Source organism: Thamnophis sirtalis, unplaced genomic scaffold (genome assembly GCF_051295495.1).
Source record: "Thamnophis sirtalis isolate CommonGarterSnake01/CBP01778 unplaced genomic scaffold, rThaSir2_p1.2 scaffold_15, whole genome shotgun sequence".
NCBI classification, from domain to species: domain Eukaryota; kingdom Metazoa; phylum Chordata; class Lepidosauria; order Squamata; family Natricidae; genus Thamnophis; species Thamnophis sirtalis.
This window is the reverse complement of record NW_028261395.1, coordinates 18,930,842-18,958,515: the sequence shown is the minus strand read 5'-3', so window position 1 is coordinate 18,958,515 and position 27,674 is coordinate 18,930,842. Positions and strand designations below refer to the sequence as shown.

At 39.1% G+C, this 27,674-nt stretch overlaps 1 protein-coding gene across 21 annotated transcripts in view; it reads left to right on the top strand.

Moving 5' to 3' along the window:
• CAMK2G (calcium/calmodulin dependent protein kinase II gamma) overlaps positions 1 to 27,674 on the top strand; it is a 191,982-nt gene that overhangs the window by 155,207 nt on the left and 9,101 nt on the right. For 3 of the 21 annotated variants that reach the window (XM_087702260.1, XM_014060443.2, XM_014060417.2), the window contains 6 exons: positions 1,746 to 1,786; positions 18,352 to 18,420; positions 19,686 to 19,730; positions 20,548 to 20,596; positions 23,392 to 23,523; positions 27,443 to 27,518. In XM_087702260.1, the coding sequence (XP_087558386.1) occupies positions 1,746 to 1,786; positions 18,352 to 18,420; positions 19,686 to 19,730; positions 20,548 to 20,596; positions 23,392 to 23,523; positions 27,443 to 27,518 (412 nt within the window). Of the gene's footprint in view, positions 1 to 1,745; positions 1,787 to 9,729; positions 9,763 to 18,351; positions 18,421 to 19,685; positions 19,731 to 20,547; positions 20,597 to 23,391; positions 23,524 to 27,442; positions 27,519 to 27,674 lie in introns of all 21 variants that reach the window. The other 18 variants (XM_087702261.1, XM_014060467.2, XM_014060434.2 and 15 more) reach the window with 7 other exon arrangements.

Here is a 27,674-nt window from a genome sequence, read left to right as displayed (position 1 = left end):
AGGCCTTAGATTCCATATTTAGTGAACAGGAAACCAAATCCAGCTAATGTATTCTGTACATATTTTTCTTATTAGTATCATCATCTGTCTGGTCTTGGGTTTTAAACATTTGTAAGGCTACAAAATAAATGTGAATCTTGTACTTTGTATTAAATACATGTGGTACTTAATTTTTTTAAATGTACCCTTTTATTATGCCTCAATCAGCTGCTGGCTTGTTTAAGGCCAAACATATGCTGCGTTGGCCCAGCATTTAAGATTTATTCTTCACTGTATGGTGAAGACCAAATAATGTATAGAGTAATGTTCTGGAGCCACAAAGATCCTTGGATGTCATTAGGTTCTTATGCTGCCTTTATGTTCTAAAAAAGGTATTGGGATAGAACTCACAATCCCAAACTTTATTTGTCATTTCAGTGAATGATCTCCATGAAACAAAGCCCCAGTTTTAGAGTGTTTTGAAGCTTGGAACATCTTCCCTGGGAATTAGAGTACTAAAACTCTTGGTCTTTTAAGCACTTGGATTAGTGGTTTTATTTTTAAAAACATAAAATATGTTCTTTACATGACAAAGTTTCCTAATTTTTGTAAGGGTAGTGTAGATATCATTATTCAAAATATGCTGTTCCTGATTAAATCGATTCATCATTGGATGGATGTGAACAGTTTTCAAAGGGCATTAAACTGTTAACTAATTTATACTATCCAGACACTAAAAATCCTCTCCCAACCACAGTATGTGATTTCTGTAGTATGAACTACAAGAACTAGTTGTGCGCAAATGTTTCTGTGTTGAGTGACTTGAGAAATCAAAGAGCTGCAACACAAAATTTGTTTAGAAAGGCATATTTGAAAATTGTAATTGGCATGGATAGGTCTTAGTGCTGTCAAGCTCTTTGGGTGTCTCTCTGTTATGCATTCATGTTCTGGTTTTATGTGTATTCTGTCTTTGCCTTTGCAAGCTAGTTATATGAAAAGCAAAGTAACTTGCTCTTCTCCAAATGAAACATGTAAACTTCATCTGATAAGTAGTCTCTTTTGAATTTTCCCTCTGGACAACTGCCAATCTGACCTCTGCCCAGATTAGCAGCAATCATGTTTTCCCTAACATTATCCTATATTGGATTTTAGTGTACAGTTGGATTTTTCATTGTAAAGTACCCAGATTTATTTTTTAGTTTTTTTTATTCTACATTTTGTAGGTAAGGGATGAGCCACTTCACATGCTATATTTCTTACAAGAATATCATATTTGCCAATTGTCATGTCTATGTGCAGGAGGAAATCAAAACACCTTAATAATCACTGCACGTAACAATGATAACTTGGCATTAAAATGTAAAAAAAAGCTTTTTTTGTGATTTTATAGAATAACATTTGTCATATGAAACACTGATTCAAGGGATAATTCTTCTGCATGTCAATTTAAGAGTTGGTTTTTATTGCTTCTTTGCTAATAGCTTTGGCTACTGAAAGGGATAGAGGCAGTAAATAATGAAAGCAAAGATATGAACCTCTCAAGAGCTCTGAAGATTTCTCTTTTGTCCAGTTCCTTTGGAAAAAAAAATATGATTGTGATGTAAGGTTTAGATATTGGTAAAGCTATTGTTCATGCAGATTTTATTGTTTTGAGCAAATAAGAGCCTAAAATAAATCTAGCTTGGTTTTTTATATTGACTTGCTTTAAGGGAAAGAGAAATAATGTTAAAATGTGGTTCACTTGCTTTTCTCAATTCTATTTGCAGCTGCCAAGAGCTTACTGAACAAAAAGTCAGATGGAGTAAAGGTAGGTTTTAAAATTGGGAGCATCCCTTTCTTTTCCAGTCCCTTTCATAGAAATCTGCATCCTTGGCCAGCCTACGTGATTCATATGCCAGATAATGGCTATGCACAGCTTCTGCTAAGATCACATCTGCAACTTGACCATATGAGTGCGGCAACGAAACTGATGGTTGACCAAGCCATTAAGGCTCAAGACTTAATATAGGGCTTTCTTCCAACTGTTTCAGCAAGTATGACAACTACTGTAGCAATATAGCAATAGCAATAGCAGTAGACTTATATACCGCTTCATAGGCCTTTCAGGCCTCTCTAAGCGGTTTACAGAGAGTCAGCATATTGCCCCCAACAATCTGGGTCCTCATTTTACCCACCTCGGAAGGATGGAAGGCTGAGTCAACCCTGAGCCGGTGAGATTTGAACCGCTGACCTGCTGATCTAGCAGTAGCCTGCAGTGCTGCATTTAACCACTGCGCCACCTTGGCTCAGTGATATTGAGCTATGCAGAAAAGAACTATCTCTGGAAAATTCTTAGGCCCACAATTCCATATTGTGTTATCAAAAACATTTTAGTAAATTTGCAGGGTATGGTTAAGTATCTGAAAGTGGTCATTGCTTCTTTAAATAAATATATAATTATTTTCATGCTACAGATGCCCCGCATTTCTGTGTGAAAATAAAATGAGAGCAAGAGATCTATAACATTGGATTAATAAAGCAATGTACATTAATGGATTTCAGAGCTGTTTTACCAAAGATTTCACACTTGATTATTATTTCTGTTTCCTTTTCCAATGGGTATTTGTCTATCTTTTAGGAAATTATGTTTACCATATTACCTATATTTAATGGAATAATTAGTTTCTTATTTTATATATGAGTTTCACATCCCTGAAAAAGGCATACGGCGGCTCAGTGGTTAAGACGCTGAGCTTGTCGATCAGAAAGGTTGGCAGTTCGGCGGTTCGAATCCCTAGTGCCGTGAAATGGAGTGAACTCCCATTACTTGTCCCAGCTTCTGCTGACCTAGCAGTGTCGAAAGATGGTAAAAATGCAAATAGAAAAATAGGAACCACTTTGGTGGGAAGGTAACAGTGTTCTATGTGCCTTCGGCGTTTAGTCATGCCGGCCACAGAGATGTCTTTGGACAGTGCTGGCTCTTCGAAACAGAGATGAGCACCGCCCCTAGAGTCAGGAATGACTAGCACATTTGTGCGAGGGGAACCTTTACCTTATCCCTGAAAACTGCTTTCAAATCAAATTATATTCTTTGATAATATTGTTGGTTCTTTTATGTTTGGGGAAACTACCGTATTTTCACCCATATAACCCGCCCACGCAAATAACCCGCACACGCATATAACCCGCGGGTTTTCCGGATCGTGTAAAATATTTCCCGTATACCCCGCCCACGCATATAACCCGCCCACGCATATAACCCGCGACGAGTAAAAGAGAAGGGAAACAGCTGAGATGGGGGGGGAAGAAACGGAGAAAGAAGCCTGCGCACGCTGGGGAAGAGGAAAGGAACGGAGGAGAAGGAAACAGCTGAGATCGGGGTGGGGGAAGAAACGGAGAAAGAAGCCTGCGCACGCTGGGGAAGAGGAAAGGAACGGAGGAGAAGGAAACAGCTGAGATCGGGGTGGGGGAAGAAACGGAGAAAGAAGCCTGCGCACGCTGGGGAAGAGGAAAGGAACGGAGGAGAAGGAAACAGCTGAGATCGGGGTGGGGGAAGGAACGGAGAAAGAAGCCTGCGCACGCTGGGGAAGAGGAAAGGAACGGAGGAGAAGGAAACAGCTGAGATCGGGGTGGGGGAAGGAACGGAGAAAGAAGCCTGCGCACGCTGGGGAAGAGGAAAGGAACGGAGGAGAAGGAAACAGCTGAGATCGGGGTGGGGGAAGGAACGGAGAAAGAAGCCTGCGCACGCTGGGGAAGAGGAAAGGAACGGAGGAGAAGGAAACAGCTGAGATCGGGGTGGGGGAAGAAACGGAGAAAGAAGCAAGCCTCCGATCGTGTAAGCCTCCGATCGTGTAAAATATTTTCTGTATACCCCGCCCACGCATATAACCCGCAGGGGGGCGCTGTGCATGTAAAAACCACATATAACCCGCGGGTTATATGGGTGAAAATACGGTAATGGTCCTCAAGCAAGGAAACAAAGTATAGTCCTGATTCTTGCATCTTATCCACTATTCTGTGAATATTACATCTTCTGTGAACTATTTTGTTTAGCTGCACAATATATATATATATATTAAAGTTGCATTTATTTAAAAATAGGAATTGCACATCATTGAATTAACATTATTTCCCAGTCATAGATAGAAACTAGCAGTTCCCCATTAAAATCCATTGCTGCATTTATTTATTTTGCTATGTTCTGTTAAAGACCACTAAAACGTTTGCCTATTTTCCATTCCACATATTCACAGAGAGCACAGAAAGAATTAAACCATGCAAGCTGAACTCCCATGTCGGTGTTCTCTAATTTTCCTGCCCCCCCCCCCCCGTGTATACATAGTGTAAACTAAGACAGCTAAACAATATATTTAATATGTATTTAATAATAATAATCAGGTGACCAGGCTTCACTATTGCATGAAGGAGATCTCTGTACAGAATACAAGGACTCCTTTAACATTAAACATGGGTAAAGTTAAAAGGGACTATCCTGTTCCTGCCTCGTGTGTTCAGTAGAACATTAGAGAATGGGTATTAGCACTTCTACTTACTGCGTTATTGTTGTTTTTTCAATATCCCACTCATCATAAATATTTCTTTAGGCATTAAATATGAACCACACTATGGTTCTTTGTTAATTGTTTTAGCAAAAAAATGATGCGCCTGATATTCTACATGTCATAATTTTGCGGTTGGGGGGAGGAAGAATGTCTCTGCTGTTCTCAAAATTCCTAAATTAACAAGATAGATTACTCTAAAAACACTTCCCCATTGACTGCCCTCACTTAAGAAGTTGTGGGGGTTTGTTTCCATTGTTTGTCTGATTCTCTTTGGATGCTTTTTAGAACTGGATCAGAGAGAATATACTTAAAGAAGGGTGAGCTGAAGGTCATTGGAAAAAATAACTAAGAGAGAATTTATACTCGGTGTAATCCTCAGTGACAAATGTCTGTAGAGATTCTCGATCGTCCAGGTCATGAGTGTTCAAAGGTGCTTTTCAAAATGTTTGACTTTTGGTTTGCCTTTTGAAAAGCACCTTTGGGACCTCAGTGACAAAGTGGACGTAGCCTTTTCTTCTCCATGTGGAGAACTCATAATGTTCCTCCTGATCCCATTCACAGCCCATTTATGTAAGCAAGACAGAAGAGGGTTTTTCTTTTTCCCTATCTCAGCTTTGCTTTCGCTAAAGTCTTCATTTTTTAAAAAAGAAAGAAAACGGGCCTCAAGCGCCTTGCCAGAATATTCAGGCAACAATGATGCGCAATTGATGGGTTCTTGTCCATCTTGATGGTCCTTCACTTTCAAGGATTTTGCCCTTCCTAGATCCTCATGATATAGTAAGAAATATAGGCTGAAGTAGTCCACCATTGCTTCTTGTTTTCTTCCATATTACTCAGTTACTCTAATATTTCTGAGCTAAGCTCATCTTAATGTGTTCAAGCTAAGAGGAATGTTGTTACTTGTTCTGACCAGTTTGAAACCTCAAAACATATTTGGCCCTAAAATTAATCAAAGGGATGGGCTCTCCTAGAACTCCTGGCTAATGATGATACAGACATTATGTGGTGGTTGAATTCCAACTCTAAATGTTTGTCTTCCATATTGTCCTGAACCCCAGGCACTTCAGTGGAGTCTGTTAGTTTGCCTGTAACCTTTCAATAAAATACAAATAAACCCCCTGCAAGATTTTTATATCTTTTTAGCGCAAATTGTCAGATTTCATAATTTATTGCTACTTGCTGACAGATAACTGTGACTGTAATAGAATTACGTATTTAAGCCATCTGAGGATAAGTGGAATAATTGTTCTTTATCTGTAACCTTTTGTAGTTTAAATCCAGATTTTATAATTAGTCGTTTCTTAAATGCCTTTTGTGACTTGGACTTGTCTAAGACACTGAGTTTCCCCAGTATTTTTGCCCATTTGACCTGGACCGCCAGCTCCACTTCCATTGTGAGATTTAATGGAAAAGGGAAGCCTGGTGTTGGGAGAACTCACTTCCTTTGGAATAAGATGCCCCCTGAGGAAATTATGGCTCTCCCCCTCATGGCTTGCAAAACGTTACTGAAGACCTCTGGGAATTGATCACTACAAAATTCCCAACATACCAAATCATGTATTATTAATGTCCATTTTATTAGAAAAGGCATTATTTGATGTATTTTTTTATTAACCTAGTTTTCTTTATTTAATAATTTATGCAGCAGTCCAAAACATTAGTACTTTAGCCAAATTCCAATTCAGACCAGAAAAAAAACATTTTCTCTTGCAGCAAATACATATTTCTCATCATTTCTTCTTGAAATTTAGTTCACGGAGTGTGATATTTAATGTAGGCAATGGTGTGTGCTGCTCAGAGCTCCTGAAAAAAAGATCTAATTCTAATGCAGTACATTCCCAAGAGAAAATACTGCAAGTGAAATAGAACAAACTTAAGTGCCTGCATGTTAACAGGAGTCTTGTTTGTTTACCCAAAAGCACTTAAAGTTTATGCATTGTATTTGTAATACTTTCTGATAAACTTCAGATTGAAATTCCAGTAAAATAACTTTGTATTCCCAAAGCTGTCTAAGCTTTTGGCACATAAAAGCCATACTGCATGCCTTCCAGTAATGAAAAAAGCACATTTATCTTGTACTCAACATAACTCTAAATGCAATTGCAAATCTTTGCAAAAATGAAAAGGCTGCTTGGAAGCTTCAAAAGATTATTCTTATAATCAACATGGAATAAAAACACTGAAGATATCGTGGTACCAAAGGCAAAGTGTCAGCAAAAAGAAGTTACAGTTATCTAGAAGTACAATTGTTAATGTATGTGTGAAATTTAAAATGTCTTCATGTACAGTAGCTCTTAAAAGAGGATAACATAATGGAGAACATTATTCAAATAAGAATTACCACTGCCAAGATTTTATCTCTAGGGGTCTGTAGGTGAGTATGTTTCTCCAACTTTGCTCTAGAAGGCTTAATGTGGTGCAACAGGGAAAGGAAGTTATCTCAGATTATGTGGTAGGAAATGGAGGTGCAAATAGGTATATAACAGGATTTCTTCTAAGCAAAATTGGGAAGTTGTTGCAGGAATAAGTATTAGTAGATTCTGAAGAAGGAAGAGAAAAGTGGTATGATTTGGGTCAATGGGCTAAACCATAACTTGGATCTTGAATTAATCTTTACTTTATTGTCATTGTACATATATGCCCAGTTTACACATACAATGAAATTCACATAACACCCAGAGACCAGGCCCAACACACATAACAATCCTCAAACACACCCAAACCAATTCCCCGCCCCTAAACCACCCAAGCATCCACACAACAGACCAAGTAGTGCTGTCCAATAGCTCACTGATGGTGACCCTTTAGTTCATTGTTGAGTGCAATTATCTGTGGGATAAAAGCTATTCAGAAGACAGTGTGGTCCTAGTTTTAATTGTTCTGTATCTTCTGCCAGAAGGCAACAGTCTAAAAAGATTGTAAGCATGATGGGAAGAGTCTCTGAGAATGTCATGCAACTTCTTCAAACAGCGAGATGCGAAGATGTCATCCAGGGCTGGTAGCTGGTGCCCGGTGATATTCTGGGCAGTTTTAATGATTCTCTGTAGAGCTTTTTTGTCTGCTGCAGAGCTGCTCCCGTACCATGTAAGAATGCCATATGTCAGGACACTCTCAATAGTGCTGGGATAGTAGGACAGAAGTAGATGCTGAGGTAGATTTATCTTCCTTAGCATTCTCAGGAAGTATAGCCTCTTCTGTGCCTTCTTCACAAACATGTTAGCCTTCATGGTCCATGAGAGGTCCTCTGAGATATAAATGTCCAGAAATTTAAAACTACCAACCTTCTCCACCTCCTCGCCATTTATGTACAATGGTAAATGTACATCTCTCTTCCTCCTGAAGTCAATTATAATATGGCACAGGACAGATTTAGGGAAGAAAACATCATCCCCCTCATCATTGCATCATTGTAGAATAATTTATGTCTCTACACAGTTCTTAATGAATAATCTTTCTTTTTCCTCTGCCATCTTGGTATTTCTCCTATTTTTCTCCTTGATTTCTCACACAGGACAAGAAACGCAGAAACAGAGAAGCTAATAAAATCTAGTTTTATCAAATGAGATCTCTATTCCATCTACTTTCCATTCATACCCAGTACCTCCTTGTTGGCATATATGTCATCTGATCAGTCCTGTCTGGCCCCTGTTTGCAATTCTCTTTCATAAGTATTTGTCTTTCTATACAAGTATTACAGAAAATGGAGTGATAGAATCATAGGGCTGGAAGGGACCTTGGAGGTCTTCTAGTCTAACTCTCTACCCAAGGCAGAAGCCCAGACAAATCGTTGTTCAATCTTTTCTTGAAGATTTCCTGCAACGCAGCACCCACAACTCTGAGAGGCAAGCTGTTTCATTGTAATTGTTCTCACTATCAGGAAGTTTCTCCTTAGTTCGGTTGGATCTTCCTCTGAGGAGCAGAGCTTCTACTTCTTGTTTGCTGGCATTCTGTTTTAGTTACATTTCTGTTTCCATTTTTTATACTTGTCCTTCTTGCCCCTCAGTTTGTCAGAGAGCTCTTTGTGCAATCATGCTGGTCTCATCTGGTATCTCTTATTTTTCTTTCTCTGGGGTATTGGTTTTTTTTTAGAGGCTTTTGGTATTTTTCTCCAGAGTTTCCCATGCATCCTGATCTGTTTTTCCTTCTAGGATTTCCATCCATGGAATCCTTCCTAATATTTGTCTTTGTTGAAGTCAGCTCTCATTAGTCTGATTTCATTCAGTTGTCAGTGCTTGCTTTATAATTAATTCTAATATGACACACTCACTTTCCTCCAAAGTTCCTTTCCAACATCTGCTCCCTCAGTCATTTCATCTATGTTAGTTAGGTTTAAGTCCAATACAGCTGACCCTCTAGTTCCCACCTCCACCTGCTAGCTGACAAAGTTGTCAACTACGCACACCAGAAACTTATTCAATCTCCTACTCACTGCAGGGTTTGTTTCCCAGCTGGTTTCCAGATAGTTGAAGTTCCCCATTACTACAGTGGTGTGTTTCCTGCACACCTCAGCTAACTGGTTAATAAAATTAGTTAAAATTAGTAAGAACTATTTTATAGAGTAGTGGCTAAATGTAAAATGCTGAATGGATCTTTTTCACATGGTCTCATGTGCTTTCAAGATCTGTGTATAGGTTTGTATTTATCTTGGAATTATAAAACAAACTCATAATTGTCACCACAGATACCTTCTCGCTCATTCCAATAATCAAGCCTACCTCATTTGAGTGAGACGATACATGATTGCTATATACCTGTCAGGAACTAGTTACTTGAATATAGAAGATTCAAAATTCCTTAGGTCAAATATTAGTGTTCATGAATCAATACAATAAAAACATTTTTATAGGTAGATATTGAATAAAATACTTTTTGATAGACATTGTATCATCTTAATAATTTGTTGGTAAACAACCCTCCCAACAATTGGACACAATTTGAAAACCAATGGCCCTCTGATTTCAGCCTCTCCTGCGTCACACTGGCTACATCATTTGCCATTTTGCTACGCTTGGAATTTTTTATATCCGGGTTTCTAGTACTATAATATAACTGCTGACTGTCATGAGCTCATATTTGTGGCATTTGGTTCCTTTCTTAAAGGAACATGATTGGCAGCAGGGCTCTGCTGATGCATAAGTGCCAACATTTTCTTTGCTTCTCTTCTCATCTCTTCTTTCCTTCTCTTTCCTCCTTTCAATGGTGTGTCCAGAAAAGGAAGTCAAGCTCCAGCGTGCATTTGATGGTGAGCTCCTCCCATAAACTGCCTGTAATCCTGTTTAACCACCATTCTCATGCCATGCACGTCCAGCTTGTGCTCATCACCTCACATAGCATGTTTGGGCAAGGGGAGGCGGTTGGTTGAATGGAGAGACATCTTGCACTTCCAAAAGCTCATGTTCCCACAAAAAGTGGGTACTGAGCAAGAAACAGTCTCCCACATGCTATTACTCTGCCTGCTCTTTGGTGTCAAGGTTGTTTTGTTGCAGAAATGCTGTAATGGGCAGTGCTACTTGAAACATCCTTATTGGTAAATTGCCCTGCTCCAGTTTGAACAGTCTTTTCCGGTATGTGGGTGTAACACTATTGGAAGTTCACAGCTATCATCCACTACTCTTCCAAGAATTTTAAACAAACATCTCGTGGAACTCAACCATTCTCATATCTCTCTTCTTCTTCTTCTTTCCCATCAAATTTCAAAATTATAAGGTTGGCATTAATGCAAACTTTAGTTGGCATTAATCAAAGTCCATCATTCTTCCCATTCACTTTTTCTTCATATGAATGTGTATTTTCCCTGGGATGTGTTGGATACGTAATACAATCAGATGTGAAGAGACACATCTTTTATTCTATGTCATTTTTGATGCTAAAGCCCTTGCCTCTTTGAGGCTCAATTTGGATGAAATCAACATTGTTGCTTTGTATTATCTGAGTATTTTGGATCCTTGCAAGATAGCAGGTATTTTAAAAGCAAGCCACATCAAACAGTGGACTATTTCAAGAGAAAATCATTCTCAGTCTGTATTTATCACCCATTACTTAGTGACGGCAGAGCAAAGTACCTTTTATTGATAAAGATTTTTTTTTTGTGATCTTGTGTGATTATTTTAATCTCTCTTTTTTCTTATGCACCTTTCTGATATATCAGAAATGTCAGATATGTCTGATATGACACAATACCTGATGTTGAAGCATAAATGACATGTGGGGTTAGCACTTAACTAAACACCCTCCTTGCACAAAGGCAAGACAGGGGACAGTATTATAATTCCTAATTGGCCTTTACTTTAGAGATTCAGCCCTTGAGAATGATTCTCAGTTCCTAAAATATTTGATGTCTTTACTGTAAGAAGTGCTAATAATTTTTCTCACTCTCAACATCAGAATAGAAAAAAAATATGGTTAAAGGTGAATTCAAGAATGAAAACACACATCGTTTTAAAGGAACTAGTATCATAAAGTTCAAAATGAAAACTCTGTCATTAAGAATGCAAACTCATTAAGAAAGGGTCTGGTAGCCGATTTTCAGGCTAACAATTTTTATGAGCCTTGAGTAAAACTAATAATTTTAGAAATGCTATCAAAGTTTAAATTTTGGTTGTATCCCTTTCCCTAGTATTGTATTGTGAGTCCCATCTTAACTATTTAACACTACCGCACTTGCTGGCTTTTGTCAGTTTGTAATGCCTAGGTGTGGCCATGAGTAATGCAGCCACTAAGTGATCAAGAAATATGGTCACAAAATCAAGCCACAGTAGTCCTTCCAGAGTCCAGTGTAGCCTGTAACAAATGCAACTAGCAAAGGGAGAAGCTGGTTGCTGTTTTTATTTCAAGATTTATATGGCTGAACGAGCTCTTTGAGCATGCACACTTACCTTTCATCAAGGTTATAAGCAAAAACTTGAAATCTTATTTTTCATCCTTCACCTCTTAGGGGTCACTTTCCAAGGGACTAGAGCAGCTTTGGTTTTAACGTTTGTCCTACAGCCGCATCACCAGTAGAATATCTAGATTGTTCTCCAAACCTAGAAGGCTGAATCTCAATCAGTGGCTCCAAAATGCGCATCAAAGTTATGATAAGGTGGCCCTATCGGATAGTTGGCAAAAAGATAATTTGCTGTACCCTTCTTACTCCTTGGCCCAACTCTTGTCTATCTATGTAATTTATTCATAAAAGAATTCCAGGACTGCATGTGGGTTCCTTTTGGAGGATTCTACTCCTTTAAAAAAAAAAGATTACTAACCATATTTGTAACTTGTAGTTAGAAACAAGTGGATGGACTCTGGGCAACTTTTTCTTTCAGGGACTGAGTCTTTTTATTTTTTTGTTTATCTGATTTATATAGCCTCCCATCTCATAAGCCTGTGACTAAGCCACAAACAACAAAGCTAACAATTTTAGCAGATAATTTTCTATATCAGACAGGGGATTCTAATTGAACAGCCTATGACATGGCATTTCAGGACAAGATTTGAAGGCTTTATGTGTTCATTATAGGCAAATTACTAGCCCAAGGCTGGATGAAATACAGAGCATTTACTCTCCATCTGTTTAAAGAGAGGCAGTGCTATCCTGAACTGCATTCATCTGCCTTTTCTTTGTCATGGAAGGGTACTTAATGGCTTGTTTTGCTAAATGCCTGACAGAGAATATGAGCAGCATATTTTATGTTCCTTTTATTGGCACTAACTAAATCTAACTAAACTAAATATTAGAAACTGCCCATGATAAACATACCTGACAAGGCAGACTGTTCTATCCTTTCCTACCAGATCTTTCTAACATGACAGAGGAATTGAGAACAAATGACATAAATATTGGCGACACTCACAATTTTTGACAGTGACAGTACAATCTTGGTAGAAATACAGCCATCAAAAGTAAGTTGCATTGTGCACAATATCTTGCACCATGCTATCTAGTTTTATTATGAAATGTCTGCAAGAAAACAACCAAGCTCAGAGAGCACCAAGGACCCCAAAAAAGTATCTTCTATCACATTTTATAAGATTTATTCCATCTGATAGCAGTGAGTCGTAGTGGCATCAGCTATAACAGTTGAGTTGTTCAGATGGAATCCTGGCCATATTTTTAATCTTTTAGTGACAGCTCACCAATAAAGTGTATTTGGGAGACCTTTATGACTTGATGCAACTGAGCATTGCATGCTTTAAGGGATTAAGATGCTTAGACATTAAAATTAATTAAGATGTTCTACTAGCTTCACACAGAGATGATCCCATTTCACACTTTCACTGTCTACTTTGTGTTTCAACTAAAACCTTGAAGGCACAAAGGGCATGTATTTAGATGAAAAGAATTCTATGTCCAGGAATTTATTTTGAGTACCAGGAATGCATAGAATTCATAGCCATTTTGACAGGCACACTCAAAAAGTTTTGATGAGCTGTTCATTACATATTTGGGGTAAGTTGAAACCTACTTTTTCCTGTTAAATGTTTGGGTAACAGAATAATTTGCCAATCTATTGCAAATCATCTAGAGATCTGTTGCTAGAGTCACAGTTACTGTCTATGCAATAAACCAGCAGGTTGCAGTTTAAATAGGATATGAATAAAGTTACCTTTAATCTTCTTGCTTATAGGTTTCCTAGGAACTTCTCGGTACTTAAAAAAAATCATCTTACAGCCAGAAACGTCTTAAAGACGTTGATCTTTCGGCAGCTATTACTTTCTACCAGGAGGTTTGAATTAAGGACACAGTCTTGTACATTACATATATTTCACAAGAGTAGGATATACAGCAATCAGGCCAGTGGTGGGTTCCGCTGGGTATGGCCCGGTATGGCCATACCAGTAATAACTGGGATCAGTGGCCACCATACCAGTACAGTTGCTCATTTGGCCCACTCACCCGCCTGCATTCCATACCTGGTTTTAAAGCAACCGGCCAATTGTGCATGCACGCACAGCTTGCGGCGCCTGCGCGACCTCTGACAAGCAGCTGGGTGTTGCAGGAGCAGTGGAGTGCGCATGTGTGTGCAGCGTGCCTGTATGACCAGGATGCCCAGCCCCATGCGCAGCGTACCGGTAGCAATGGGGAGAGGAACCCACCACTGAATCAGGCATCAGTTTTGTGCCCAATGGTAAAAATATCAATAGGATGAGAATGCTAAATGGATTCTCAGACTTTCTCTCCTTATAATGATAGGGGAATCTTTTCTGGCCCTATGCTGTTGGCATTACTGCCTAGCATTCATGTTTATGATCAATTGCTGTATCGGTAGTCTTTGACTTGCAACCAGAATTAAGCCCAACATTTCTGTTGCTAAGCAACCTGGTCGTTAAATGAGTTTCACCCCATTTTATGACCTTTCCTGCCACCATTAAGTGAATCTCTGCGGTTGTTAAGTTAATAACATGATTGTTAAAACAAATCTGGTTTCCCCATTGACTTTGCTTGTCAGAAGGTCACAAAAGATGACCATTTGGACCCCAGGACACTGCAGCCATCATAAATGTTCCAGTTGCCAAGCGCCTGAATTTTGATCACATGACATGGGGATGATGCAGCAGTCATAAGTCACTTTTCAGTGCTGTCTTAACTTCAAACTTCACTAAATGAATGGCTGTAAGTCAAAGACTACCAAAATCTGTTACTCACTCTGAGGTTGATTTCTTGTCTGCTGCCGTTAAAATGGTTATCTGATAGTTGCTTCAAAGACAGATAGATGTCTGCCTGCCCAATTTCTGCTCTAAGCAATATATAAATATTTTATGTGATTTGATTGTGGTACTAATGAAAGCATTCATACCATCTTTGTTTACTAATGTTCAATACTATTACCTAATGTTAAAACTTAATTAGATCTCACATTTCAGTTCATGCAGGTTTATGAGGGAGGAAAATGCTCTAGACCAGGGGTGTCAAACTCACATCGTCACGGCAGCATCACATGACATATTGGCCAGTGTGTGACTCATCCGGCTCGTGGGCCAAGTGTTTGACTGCTTTAGACATAGCAGAGCTCACATTCATGTAGAAATCCACAATGCTTGAAATGGTGCAAAGACAGTAAGATTTTCCCAGGTAAACATACCCATTAGGTACCCAACATTTCCAATCATTCCTTGTAAGTTTTTCTTTCAAGCTCCTTGCCATTCTAGCATCTCTCATCTGGACTCACTATTTTTTAGATATGGTGGGATCAATGCAGAATAGAGACTTCTTCTTAAACACTGTTTTGCATGCAGTCATGCTTTTTAAACACCCAAGCTTACCTTGATTTTTTTTCTTTTTACATTTATTTTCCAATACTCTCTAAGCCAAGAAATGGAGGGTGCTACTTTATTGAGATTAGAGAAGGAAGAGGCAGCCTTCTAGCTAAGCAAGGGATGCTGGGTTAGATTGCAGAATTTTATTTTGGATAGGGGGGCATAAAGTGATATAGGATGCCTGTGTTCATAGACACATTTGTTCCTTCATTCATTCTGTATAGAAAGACTCCCTTTCAGATCAGTTTGGAGGTATGCAGTGGTGGGTTCTGGCCGGTACGACCTGGTATGGCTGTACCTGTAGTAGCCGGAAGCAGCTGATAGCATACCGGTATGGTGGCCGGTTTGGCCCACTTGCCCGTCCTCATTCTATACCTGTTTTTAAAGCAATCAGCCAATTGCACACACATGCACAGTGTGTGGTGCCTGCGCAACCTCCAACAAGCAGCTGGGTGTCACAAGGGCGGTGGAGTGTGCATGCGTGCACAGTGCGCGTGCACGAATAGGATGCCCGGCCCCGTGAGTAGCATACCGATAGCGACGGGGAGAGGAACCCACCACTGGAGGTATGCAATATAGCTCACTTATCATATGAAAACCTTCCACGGGGCTCATTCTCTCCTAGATCTCTCCAGACCCTTCCACATTTTGAAGGTTTTCCCGAATGCAGGCAAAAAAAAAAAAAAATGGATCTCCTTTTTATATCTGTGCCAGGGATTCTGACACTTTGTGATGTCATATCTTCCAAAGGTGATAAATGAATTTCTATGGAAATAATCCCTATTCACGGTTAATGTTGCGGGGAAAATAAATCTGGCATTTGCTTTTAATAATTAGATTTTAATTTGTGTATCCTGTGAAACAAAGCTAGAACTTAGAGTTTATGAAACAAACTATTAAAAATACTATTAACGTAATGAAGTTTGCTAACATACATTTCTACAGACATTTCAGAGACAACTGATGCATTATCATTTACCATTTCAGCAGAGTTGCAAGGAATATTTTTACAAGAAGCTGAAATGCAACTATTTGTAGTCAATGTCCAATCAAATCTTTTGTTACATCGAAGACCTGAAAAAGTGACCCGTATCAGTAAATCATCTACATCAGTTAATAGATTGTTGCATGATCAGTAGATGTTAATATAACTTGCAGGGAAAAAATAGTTTTGTTCAGTCCAGTTGTGCTAACTCTCCCCTCCAAATATTTGAAATACATTAAATATATTAAAGCTGTAATCAAAGCAAATTATAAAAACATTATCAATGTAACAATGGATTTTAATGGATAGAGTAGTCCAGGATGACTGGGTCAAGGAATGGCTTAAGGTCTCAGATCATACCCAGTCCCTGGTCTTTGGGAGCTCGTACTCAGAATAGGTTGTGATCAAGTCCACAGGTGGTAGAGCATACTTTTTGAGAAGTTGTGATGCATTCCAAAATAGGTGATAATGGTAAAAAAGTGTGCAAAGATATCAATATTTAAAAATAGCACAAATTTGTAAACTTATTCAATAGCAATAGCAATAGCAGTAGACTTATATACCGCTTCATAGGCCTTTCAGGCCTCTCTAAGCGGTTTACAGAGAGTCAGCATATTGCCCCCAACAATCTGGGTCCTCATTTTACCCACCTCGGAAGGATGGAAGGCTGAGTCAACCCTGAGCCGGTGAGATTTGAACCGCTGACCTGCTGATCTAGCAGTAGCCTGCAGTGCTGCATTTAACCACTGCGCCACCTTGGCTCAAGCACACACACATGCACACTATTGCACTTTATATTCTTCCTAAGCCCTGTCATTGTTATGTACGTCCATTAGAGTAGCAGCAATTGCAATAACAACAGGCTATAGTAGTAGGACTGGATTTTGTGATGAAGAGAGAAGTAACAACATGCAACACAATTTTTTTTAAAAATACAGAAGATGTGAACAGAACCAGCAAATTGTTGGATGGAGCATTTGGTCAACAAACTGGCATTTCTACAGATCAGGGCCAATCCACTATCATCACTACTTCTGATTAACCTCATTAGCCTTTTCTAGGTTTGGTTCTTCAAGGGGAGGCAGTTATTTGGAAAGGTTGCAGATTTGAGAGGTCAGGTCCCATGCATCCTCTGTCCTCCCTGTTCCTTTCGTAATACTGCAGGAACAAATGTGTTTATTTTCTATAGGTAGTTCTTGCTTAACAATCATTTGCTTAGAGACCATTCAAAACTATGACAGTGTTGAACAAATGTTAATTAAGACTAGTCCTTGAGGCTGTGGCCATTGTAGTGCTGTCAAATCAAAATGCTGGTGCTTGGTTGCCCGCCTGATTGTGTAACTACCCCCACTCGTTTAATCTTCAGCCTTGGGCCCCTTCCCCCTGCCAACCTTCACTGTCTTCTTCCTCTGGTCCTGCTGAAGCACACCTGGCTGGGGTCCTTCCTTGCTTTTAGTAGTGGAGTGCAGGGCAGCCAAAAGGGCAGAGATGGTGGGGAAAGGGAGATAAGTGGGGGAGTTGAAGCAGAGGCAAGCAAGGCAAAGCGGGAGAACCTCATTTGGGGAAGGGAAGAGACAACAGGATGGAGCCATCAGTTTGTGCAGGGAAGGAGAAGCAGGCATTAATGCCTCACCAACAGCTCCAATGAGGAACTGGTGTTGTTAAGCAGTATGGCCGCATGCCGTTTCGCCTAATGACTGTTTTCTCCGGGGTGAAAATTCTGATTCTAATTATGGGTATTTAAGTGAGGACTAACTGTAGAGGGCATTGTTTTTTCTGTTTTACATTATTACTATTCATAGCACTGCTCTTAAATATTTGAGAAATTCATAACAATATTGGTTTTTATGTCACTGTATTTGAAAAGTTTTACAGTGGGGAGTTGGCCTTGGTACCTCTTGAAATGTACAGTTGCAAAGAAGAAGATCTGGAAGAACCTTGATTCTGTCACAGCACACACATCCCAGTCCCCCAAAAAGAGCACGATGCTTTTTTGCCCATTACATTTTACTTAGAGGGTGTTATTTTGTCATGCATTTATTATAGGTATTGTAAGGAGATGTTTGTGATTCCTGTAGTCCAGCCCTCGATGGGGCTAGAACCACTTAGTTCTACTGAATGCAACAGGCTTTCGGGCTGGTTACAGGCTGGTGCAATGCAAATTTGTTCTGTAACTTTCCGCTGAGCAATGAAACCTCCTTTTTTGGTATTAAGTCTTGCAGGTGAACCTGAAGGTGCCTTCTTACAAAGTGCACATCTGGATCTGCCCAGCTGACTGCGCTTCATCTAAATATGTTCCTTTTTCTTAATTCCTTCACCCATTGTTTGATTTAAGTCTGTCTGGGGCACTCATTTTCCTCCATAGACTTTGAGCCAACCGTCATTTTCCATCTCCTGCTCCTTCCTATTCCCCATCCTGTCTAACTTTCTGGCATGATCTGTGGGAGGTGATAAATAAAGTTGTGCTTGTTGTCGTCCTCCAGCTCTCTTCTCTCCTAGGGTTGATTTGGGAAGGGGCTGAACTGATTTTTAGCAATCAATGTCATGCTGTTATGATTACTGCCCAAGGGGGGCAGAGCTAAAACTAAACCATCTGTTTTTCTGTCTTAGCCACAGACCAACAACAAAGCCAGTGTAGTAAGCCCAGCAAAAGAAACACCCCCAGTGCAGATGTCCATGGTATCTTTCCCAACCGTTTCTTTCTCCTTGTTTCATTTTTGGTCCTTCCCCTTGGCCAGAATGCTGCCTGTGTTGCTCTTTTGTTTTGGCTTAGTTCTGTCTGCACGCCCAACCATTATCCCAACTTCCTTGCCAGTTGGAGGTACAAAGTGCTCGGTGTCTGTACGTGGGTCCTGCAGCTTGGCCAGACCGAAGAAGGCGGAAGCAGAGTGACCATCAGTATCCAGTCTCCAAGGAAGGAAGGAATGGAAAACTCTTCTGTGATATGATTTGCACAGGGTTTTTCGCTACTCCCCACTAACACTCTTGCCGAGGGCCACCCATTCCGTAAGGCAGTGGAAAGGCCCTTCTGCTGGTTGTCCTTAAAAATTGAGTGATAGCTTTATGCAGGGTCTGATGGGGAAACGTGAGAGCATTATGGCCCCGAGTCATACTGCTGACGAGGGGGCACCTGAGGGTCCCAGGGGAACAAAACTGGATAAGGACAAGCCTCTCCATAATAATTAGGAATGAGGGCCAGTGTAAGAAGTTAGTGGGATTCTTAGAGACTGGATAGTTGCTTTTCATTCTCTGTAATGCTTTTTCCCCTCTTGGGATATTTCATAATTTGATTTCCCACACACACACACAGTGTGTCCCATAATGCACTGGCTTTAAAAGAGTTGCTTTTAAGTTACTTAGCTGTCTTCTCTTTGCCTTGAAGTCATCCCATCTTGGCAACTCCATTTGAATCTGACGTGAGATTTTGCCTATTTTCTGTGTAGTTCTCTGCTGTAGCATATATGGGTGCCTTTGTCGCCCATTGCTTGGGAAATTATGAATGTCCCTGTAGAGAGAGAAATAATGGCAGAAAGCTCTGTGGGGAAGAGATGGAGACAAAGCCACATGTTGTGCCTCTTTATTCTGAGCAAAATTTTAAGTGGACATTTTCTTTTATTTAATGAATTACAACACTTTGCCCAAACTTTTTTCTTGGTAGCTGTAATGAGCTTTCAGATGAAATGTATAGATTTTTAGAATATGGAGAAATACATGTGGCTTTGTCTCCTAGAAAATGTAGGTGTTAGTGGGTCTTTTTGAAGAATTTTTGGGCTCTCCCAGGGAGTGGTCTGTGTATATCTGTTATCCGCTCATACCATCCTCAAGATAGAAATCTTGTGCTTTGTTCTTGTTTGTTATTTTGCTTTCCCAACAGATACTGCACAGAGAAGGAAACATGCTTTGAACTAGAATCTGATTCTTTATTTCTATCCTCTTTCAATTAGGAACCACAAACTACGGTTGTCCACAATGCTAATGATGGCATAAAGGTAAGGTGAAGTTCACAAAAGACCTCCGTAATTCCAAACTGGCCTCTTCCTTATCCTTTGAAGTTGCATGTGTTATATAGGATTTACATCAGCCAAAGTCATACTTAATTACTTGTATAAACCTGCTAGAAGAGATGTTCATCAAGTTTTCCCTGAGCCCTATGCTGTCTAACTGCCTTACTTCATTTATTAGATAGCTGACATTCAAAAAATCCATTTTATTTTTAAATATACCTATATTTATGGATGATTTGAACATTTCATTCAGAGATTTCTCCTTGCCGTTTTTGATACAGAAAATATAACACAAACAAATACAAAACTTATTGAACATTTTCTTATACCGCATTTTGATGCGTGTACAACTTTTCCTACAAATTACAAATTAGGTAAGGTGTTTCTCATCATATGCAGTTTCAATATAACTTCTCTTCCTGACCATGTTTTCTTTTATTATTGTAAGCTTTCTTTTAATTGTGAACTTTGTTCCATTTGAGCCTGAGAGTTATCCCATATTTGTAGTAATAGCTTGTAGTAGCTTGTAGTAGCTTTTTTTAAAAGAAATCAAAATCTAAGATTACAGAAAACACTCCATAATTTATCTGTAATTTAAACAATACTGTGGCTTGGAGATGTTGAGAGGCCAGTGTAATGAGGAAAGGGACAATAAAAAATTAGTTGTGGAATTTCAAGATAGTATTTAGAGTAATACTGCATCAAATGACTGAAAGTTACCAAATGTCCATTTTTTCCTTCTTGTATGCTTTTCTTGAAGAAGTCTACTTGTCTTGTGAATGCTGATGTTTCTATTTTGCAGGGTTCTACAGAGAGCTGCAATACCACAACTGAAGATGAAGATTTGAAAGGTACATACATCTTAATAGCAAATAGAGAAGAGATTGCAGGGTCATTGGCAAAGCAGCTTTTTTCCATGCCACCCTCTGTGCATAAAAAAGTGGATTGACCCCCTTTAAAGGAATAAGACATTGTAATTTCTGTCTTCTGGATTTGCTGGTTTACTGACTGGGCATATTATTATTGTGGTTGGTTGCACAGTCAGTCAGATGTTTAAACTGGGTTTGACATTTTTATCTTCCTATTGAGTCCTTCCCAAGGACCTGAGATATTGTTATTTATTAAATTTGCACATCGCCTGACTTCCAGCAACTCTGGGTGCTTTACAATTGTTAAAGACATTTAACACAAAAGCACAGGAGGCAAAAGAATAGTGATGGTTAAGAAAACACACACACACACACTTCTGTACGTATGTAAACAACCTCTTCATTGTTCTCATTTCTTATATTTAACTATTTAGGAATCTTATTGAATCTTGCTAGTAGTTTCTGGGAAAACAGATTTGCAGTATTTCTATGCAATGTGTAAAAACTACAAGATGAACTATTCACAGTTCAAGCTGCCACAGTAGGCAAACATTAATTTCCATTATTTACAGCAAGTCATAATGAGTCCTTTAAACTGACCTCAACTGACTGACTAGAATTGAAGAAGGAGAGTACTTCCATTGTTCTGTGTGGTGTGATGTTTCTGGAGAGTTCATACATCAAACCTTTCCTGCTTATCTATCAAGGCAGGCCCCTCCTCACTTGTGGAATCACATCTCCAGTCATAACTCCAATGCAAAAATCTGGATGACCACAGGATGGCAGCACAGGGAAAAGTGCAAATGCATTGCTGCCCTCTAATGGTAACAAGGTTGTACTAATTGCTTGTTTGCCTTGTTTTCTCTTGTCTTTTGAAAAAGTGGTAGGGTGTGGGGAGTGGGCAGCACACAGAGCTCGTAATATTTCACGGGTCACTCCAAGTGACCAAAATCCTTTATGTGTAAACAGAAGACTAGATTGAGGGTCAGCCTGTTTTGAACAAGGTGCACGCCTCCTGAAACAGCAGCATTGAAACACACCTGGGAATTGTTGTCTACATTACTCATTTCTGAGAAGGTCATCTTCGACAGTGCTTACCTATCCGTCTTGGCCACTGTAATGCGCTGTACATTGAGCTACATTAGTAAAGTCACAATAAGTGGCTATATTATTATATGATATTAAAAAATATGAAGTGATGGGCAAATTCACTGGGTATAATGAAGGTGTTATTACTGTTTTTAAGGCGAAAAAATGGCTCATGGGATGCCTGGCACAGGAGCCATTTCTCCCCTTATGAAGAGTGTGTGGTGGTGGAAGGCAGTGTTACCGCATTTGGGGAAGCATCATCTTCACATTGTACTTGTGAATTGCCTCTCTGTAGGATAATTAAAAATGAGACCTAAGTTGAGAGAATTTCTTAGTTTCACTTTACATAATTATCAAAAGGCACCATGTTTGATCTTTCAAGGCTTTTACTTCAGGAACTTAAACAGGAAACTCCCAAGACTCAAGAATCAAAAAAGTGAAGTGATTTTTAAATTTATTTGCCCAACTTCTAACCTGACTAAGCTTAATTTATCAAAGACAGTTTCTATACTGTCAATCTTTTGTTTCTGCCTCCAGAAACATAACCACTAGACCAGTATTTATTTGGTTGGCAATTTTAAGAGGTGTGGAGGGTTTAGGAGGCCTGCAAAGTGCTGCTGGGAGGGGGGGGGAGGGGGCAAAAACAGGTGAAAAAGGGCCCGGCCTTCCAAGCCCTTAGGATCACTCTGCAGGCCTTACAAACTCTCTGCACACCCTGTTTTTTGTGAAAAATGGGCCCATTTTCACAAAAAATGAAGTATATACGTATAATTCACTAGGTATATTCTTGTTCTTGTCTGGTTTTGCAGCCATCAAAGTGCATATAGGGATAGCAAAGTGAGCAAACCGTTTTTTAATGTAAAAGGTGGCTTAGTATTTGGCTGTCATTCTGTAGAGATTTTTGGTGAAATCAAAAAGTAATAGAAGTAGATAGTGAAGTAGATACTAAGAGGTATTAAGAGGAATGAAAGGAACAGAGATACATGAAAACCTGTTTGGTCAATCTGCTTTCTCAGTCAGGCAGTCCCAAATGTGGCAGTTGTGAAGACAGGAGATTGTTTGTTTCTAGCATGAAAATGAGATGGGAAAAGCACGGAGAGTTGCTTAGTGGGCACTTAGTATTTTTCTATCTTTGCTTAGGACAGAGGAAGCATCTAATCAAATTAGAAGAGTGGCTTTATGCTTGCTGCATTTGTAACTCACTTTTCTTCCATGACACTCAAAGTAGCCTTGATCAGATCCCCAAACTACTGAAGTTCAGTCGAATTGCTCACTCAAAAATTGTTACATGAGGCAGGGATGTAATGATCTGGCCTTCTTACAATGCCCTCTCCAACTTATAGATTGGTTTAATAAGAAAATATTGACACTTTCCTTGCTTTCCTTGCTGAATCTGACACTTTCCTTGCTGAAATTGGCATTTTTAAAAATTCCAAATAATTGGAGTGTCTCAGAGTCAGTGCATCAAAAGAGTGGATCTCTTTGAAAAGATACTTGCAGTGTCTCTTCAGTGGGGAAGGTGTTCCAGAAATCCATCAAAGAATGGCCCTGGAGCTGCTTTTATCCAGGAGCAGTAGGTGCTCTGGGATTTTGTCGTATGTGAATGGGTGTGGATTTGTATTTTCAGTGCAATTCTTATCCTGCTTTCTGCTTTTACTTTAATTTTAATGCTTGCGTTTGTTTTGCAGCTACTGCCACACTGTCTTATGAAGAGAAGCTTCTTGCCTGGGATAGCCCAGGGCAAACAGTGGAGTTGGATCGTGCTCAGTCGGAGCCTGTCCTAACTCCAGTAGTCCCATTTGCATTTAACAGTCTATCATGTAAGTTAGCTGTTAATTAGCAGCAGTAGCAGGTAGAGAAATAGTAGTAGTGCTTTACATCCCTTATTTAACACTCCCCCTTCTTATTTTTCTATTCCTACCTTTCTTCCCTATCCTCCTGTAGCAGTTACCACTTTCTGCTTGAATTAATTAGTTAGGAGAGTAGAACTGTTCATCACTAAGTGATCTCCATCCCTGGAAAACTGTCATGTGGCACACTTACCTGCATTCCCTTACATTTCAGCCTGGGATAAGTCATTGACCAATTGAACATGTTGACCAAGAGTTATAGACAAAAATGTACATGCAAATGTGAACAAAAATGTTAAGAAAGTAAAGCATTTGTTAACACGGTCAATCGTAGCAAATTAGCATCTGTTCTAGAATTATCAGATAACTTATCCTCAAAGTATTCTTCTACTTTGAGCTGCTTAGAATGGGCTTTCAAAGGGCATTATATGTAAGCTTGCCATACCATGAAGAAGGGACAGCACAAAAGTATATGAGAAATTGTAGCCGTTTCCTCTATCAAGCAGTGATAAAGCGTGGAATCTTCCTGCATATTTAGTTGTAAGCTGAAATGGGAACATCCTTGCCCAAGCCATAGGATGGGTACTGAATCAGTTGGCCATCTTTCTTCGTTGTCCTAAATGATAAGAGAAACTGTTCTTCTGCACAAAGTTCTTTGCAAGTCTCATTGAAATCATTAAGATTGTTTATTTTGTTTATCTAATGATCAACAGAAAACAAGCTTATATGTTACTGTCTATTATCCATGATGATTACTGCATTCCACTGGGTTTTTAAAGCTTTCTGTTTATACTGTCATGTTTGCTTCAGTGCAAGATCATAATAAAGTATTTATCATCACCGAATCTTCCTTCTAACAACAAAGATCAAAATGTTTTTCCAGCAGATAAAGATAGAAACTCAGATGTTCAAAAAATATTTGCTTAGAAATGGGACACTTAGACATGAGAGAATGCTCTCCCAAACAAGCTCACTCCTCTAGAGTTGCGGTTTTATTGGGGTTGTATTGGAATACTCAAATCAAGTTGTTTCAAGGCTGAGTAAAGGCAGATGGTGGGCTGATAGACTGATGATAGGCTGATAGGCCATCATTGGATACTTGTTTTCTGTACAGACATAAAATGACCAAGGTAATCCATAAAAAAAGAGCTTAATCCAATATTTCGGGTAGCCAAGCTGCATATGAGTCTCCACAGAAATTAAAAAGATGCCAGGGCTTCAAGGGTGTTCAAGAACAGGTCTCCAAAATTTAGACTGCGTTGCCACTACAGGTTCAAGTCACAGTACTAACAAATCTATTGACCGTATAGCAGGCATTGAAAGATCTGAAGTCTGAATATATTTGTTGCAGCAGAAATATTATTATTGCCATTTTGGCTAGAAAAATGCAGAATTTCATTTGAAAGTTTATGGGCCTGATAGTGATATGTGTCTGCTGTTAATGTCAAGTTGCCAAGGCTTGGAAAGTTGCATCCAAGTATTTGAATATAAATATATTTTGTTTACTGTGACATGGGGCTATGGAAAAATGCGTTAGTTAAGTAGGAAAGAGGAAAAAATAGATTATTGGAAAGTACTATGTGACGTTTCTTTCTCATTGGTTAAGATGTTTAATCTATTTGGGCACAATTTAGTAGCTGACTTGTACAATCTGTTGACAATGTTTGTTGTTTTATTTCTGCTAAGCACAAGAAAAGTAGCAATTGGCCAAAAATAATGTATTGCTCAGTATATGAACTTAGAAAGTGCTACTTCGTCCATACCTTCTATTTGTGCCACCCATTCAGATCTAGCTGCCCATAGAATGACAAACACAATAGGCCTTTTAATCCATTCTAGCACAAATGGTTTAATGTATTGATTAGCTAAAGGAACAGAGTGACCTGTAAGCAAATGATTAGGCTTTGATTCCATGGCTTCAAGCTCAAGGTTTCCACAAAAGCAAGCAGCTTAGTTACGCAAACTCTTGGAAAGGAACCAGGAAAAAGTTTGGTAAGGATTAAGGATGTCATGGACATTTTGCTCTCTGATTTCAGAAAAGATTAATAGACATGAGATAAAATGCACATATCTGCTTTTACAAAAGCATTTGATGGATTTGCCTTTTTTTTTGTAAGAGGAGCATAGCATAATATGTACCAATGGATATCATTCAGAAGACTTTAAAAATGAAAGCAGAGTTGTTTTTGCTCATGAATGAAGAATAGCGTAGCGTACCTTCTGTTATCATCCACATGACATGTCTGTAAACATTCAAGGCCTACAGATGAACCTGTTTTTTGAAGCTATTTATTTCTGTCATGGAGGAAATCAGAAACAGATATTAAATATACTGTATTGCTCAGCTGGGGGGGTATCTGAATTCGAACCATATGCTTACTGTGTGCACTTAAAATTTTGCCTTAAGTAATTTCCTTACATAGGGAGAGTTAGAATTTTGAGCCGAGGTAAAAAGTTGTGGCATACATAAAACTGGGAATAATAGTCAATCACAAAGCTAATTGAATAAGGTATGAAAATGTTTCTTCAAATGAAATCCTAGCTCTAGCAGAATGAGACTACACTTGGGACATTTTCAGGAGAAGCAGCAACTTTATTCAAGAATAAAAACAGTTGCTATTAAATCTTTATTTAAGCCACCAAGCAGATATTGGAGGCAGCATCTGAAAACATATCAGTGTGTTCGTTTGTTAATGTGTTTGAAGTTCTGTAACTGAAATCCCATGCTTGCATAATTTGTTGGAAGTTTCAAAGAACTGATGGTCTTACTATAATCTTATCTGGGCCAGTAGAAGCACAATTAAGCTTCTTCCAATAGATTTGCATTTTGTCTCACCAACCTCAGGGTGATTGCACAGACATTCCTATTGATGGTGATGACATTTCTAGTGTTTGCAATACAAATCATAGTTACTATACCCCAAATTTCTACAGAACCATGGTAGTTTACAAAATACAAATTGTGGCTCAAACTACCCTGTCCCCCTGAAAATAAGACCTCCCCTCAAAATAAGCCAACCCTGAAATATTGCAACACAGCAGCAGCCACGAGGTGACTATGCTCTCTGCCTCCTGCACCTCAAAAATAATAAGACCTCCTCGAAAATAAGGCCAAACGCTTATTTTGGGGTCAAAAGGAAATAAGACTCTGTCTTATTTTCAGGGAAACACAGAAGAACTGCATAGCATGAACACCCAAGCCCCTAAAATAACTAGAATACAAACCTTTCAGAATTTGCTGCTAAATTGTAATGTCTGGTTTTTTTTAAAGTGATTATACAGATGATATCTAATTTAAATTTATTCCTGTTAGTGAAAAGCCAGTTGTGGCTATTGGATGGAAAAAAAAGAACATTCTTGGTACAATTGCTTAGTTTTTGAGGGAATAATAAACCAACGATAGATCTGTAATGGGCCCATTTCTTCAGATTTGCATCATATGGTGAATCTTTCTCATCACAGAGATGATGCTTCAAGTTCCTTGATTCTTGGAACATTACTGCTCTATATGGATTATGTCTTAGATACACTACAATACCTTGACTTCCTGCATGGGGCAGCCTGTTTCCTGAGTTCTTTCCTTTTAATAGCAGGCTCCATCCTTACAAATCGGATAAGCAAATACACCCTGTAGACTTGAACTTGCAAAATTCCTGAGCCAGCTATGTTATGCTGGCTCAGGAATTCTAGGCGTTAAAGTCCACAGGGTGTAAAGGAGCCATAGTTTGTCCACCCCTTCTCCAAATGGTGCTGCTTCTCTGGAATGCAAGAAGTCAGCTACCCCTGCAAGAAGGCGAGTAGTTACCCTGTTGATAAGGAGCGACTTATTCACCACATAGTTTTCATAATTCCAGTGCTTTCAAATTGTCTTTTTTATGCTTGTCCTCAGTGCGTAAGCAAGAAATCATCAAGATAACAGAGCAGCTGATCGAAGCAATCAACAATGGAGACTTTGAAGCGTACACGTAAGTGAAGAAATGCAGGTCCTTTATGTATCAAAATGACCATACAGTTAGTCCTCATTTAGTGACCACTCACAACTACGACAGCGATGAAAAAGTAAGTTTGTGACCAATCCTTGCATTTTTTTTACAACTTTTGCAGGTCTGTAAAGCAAAGGA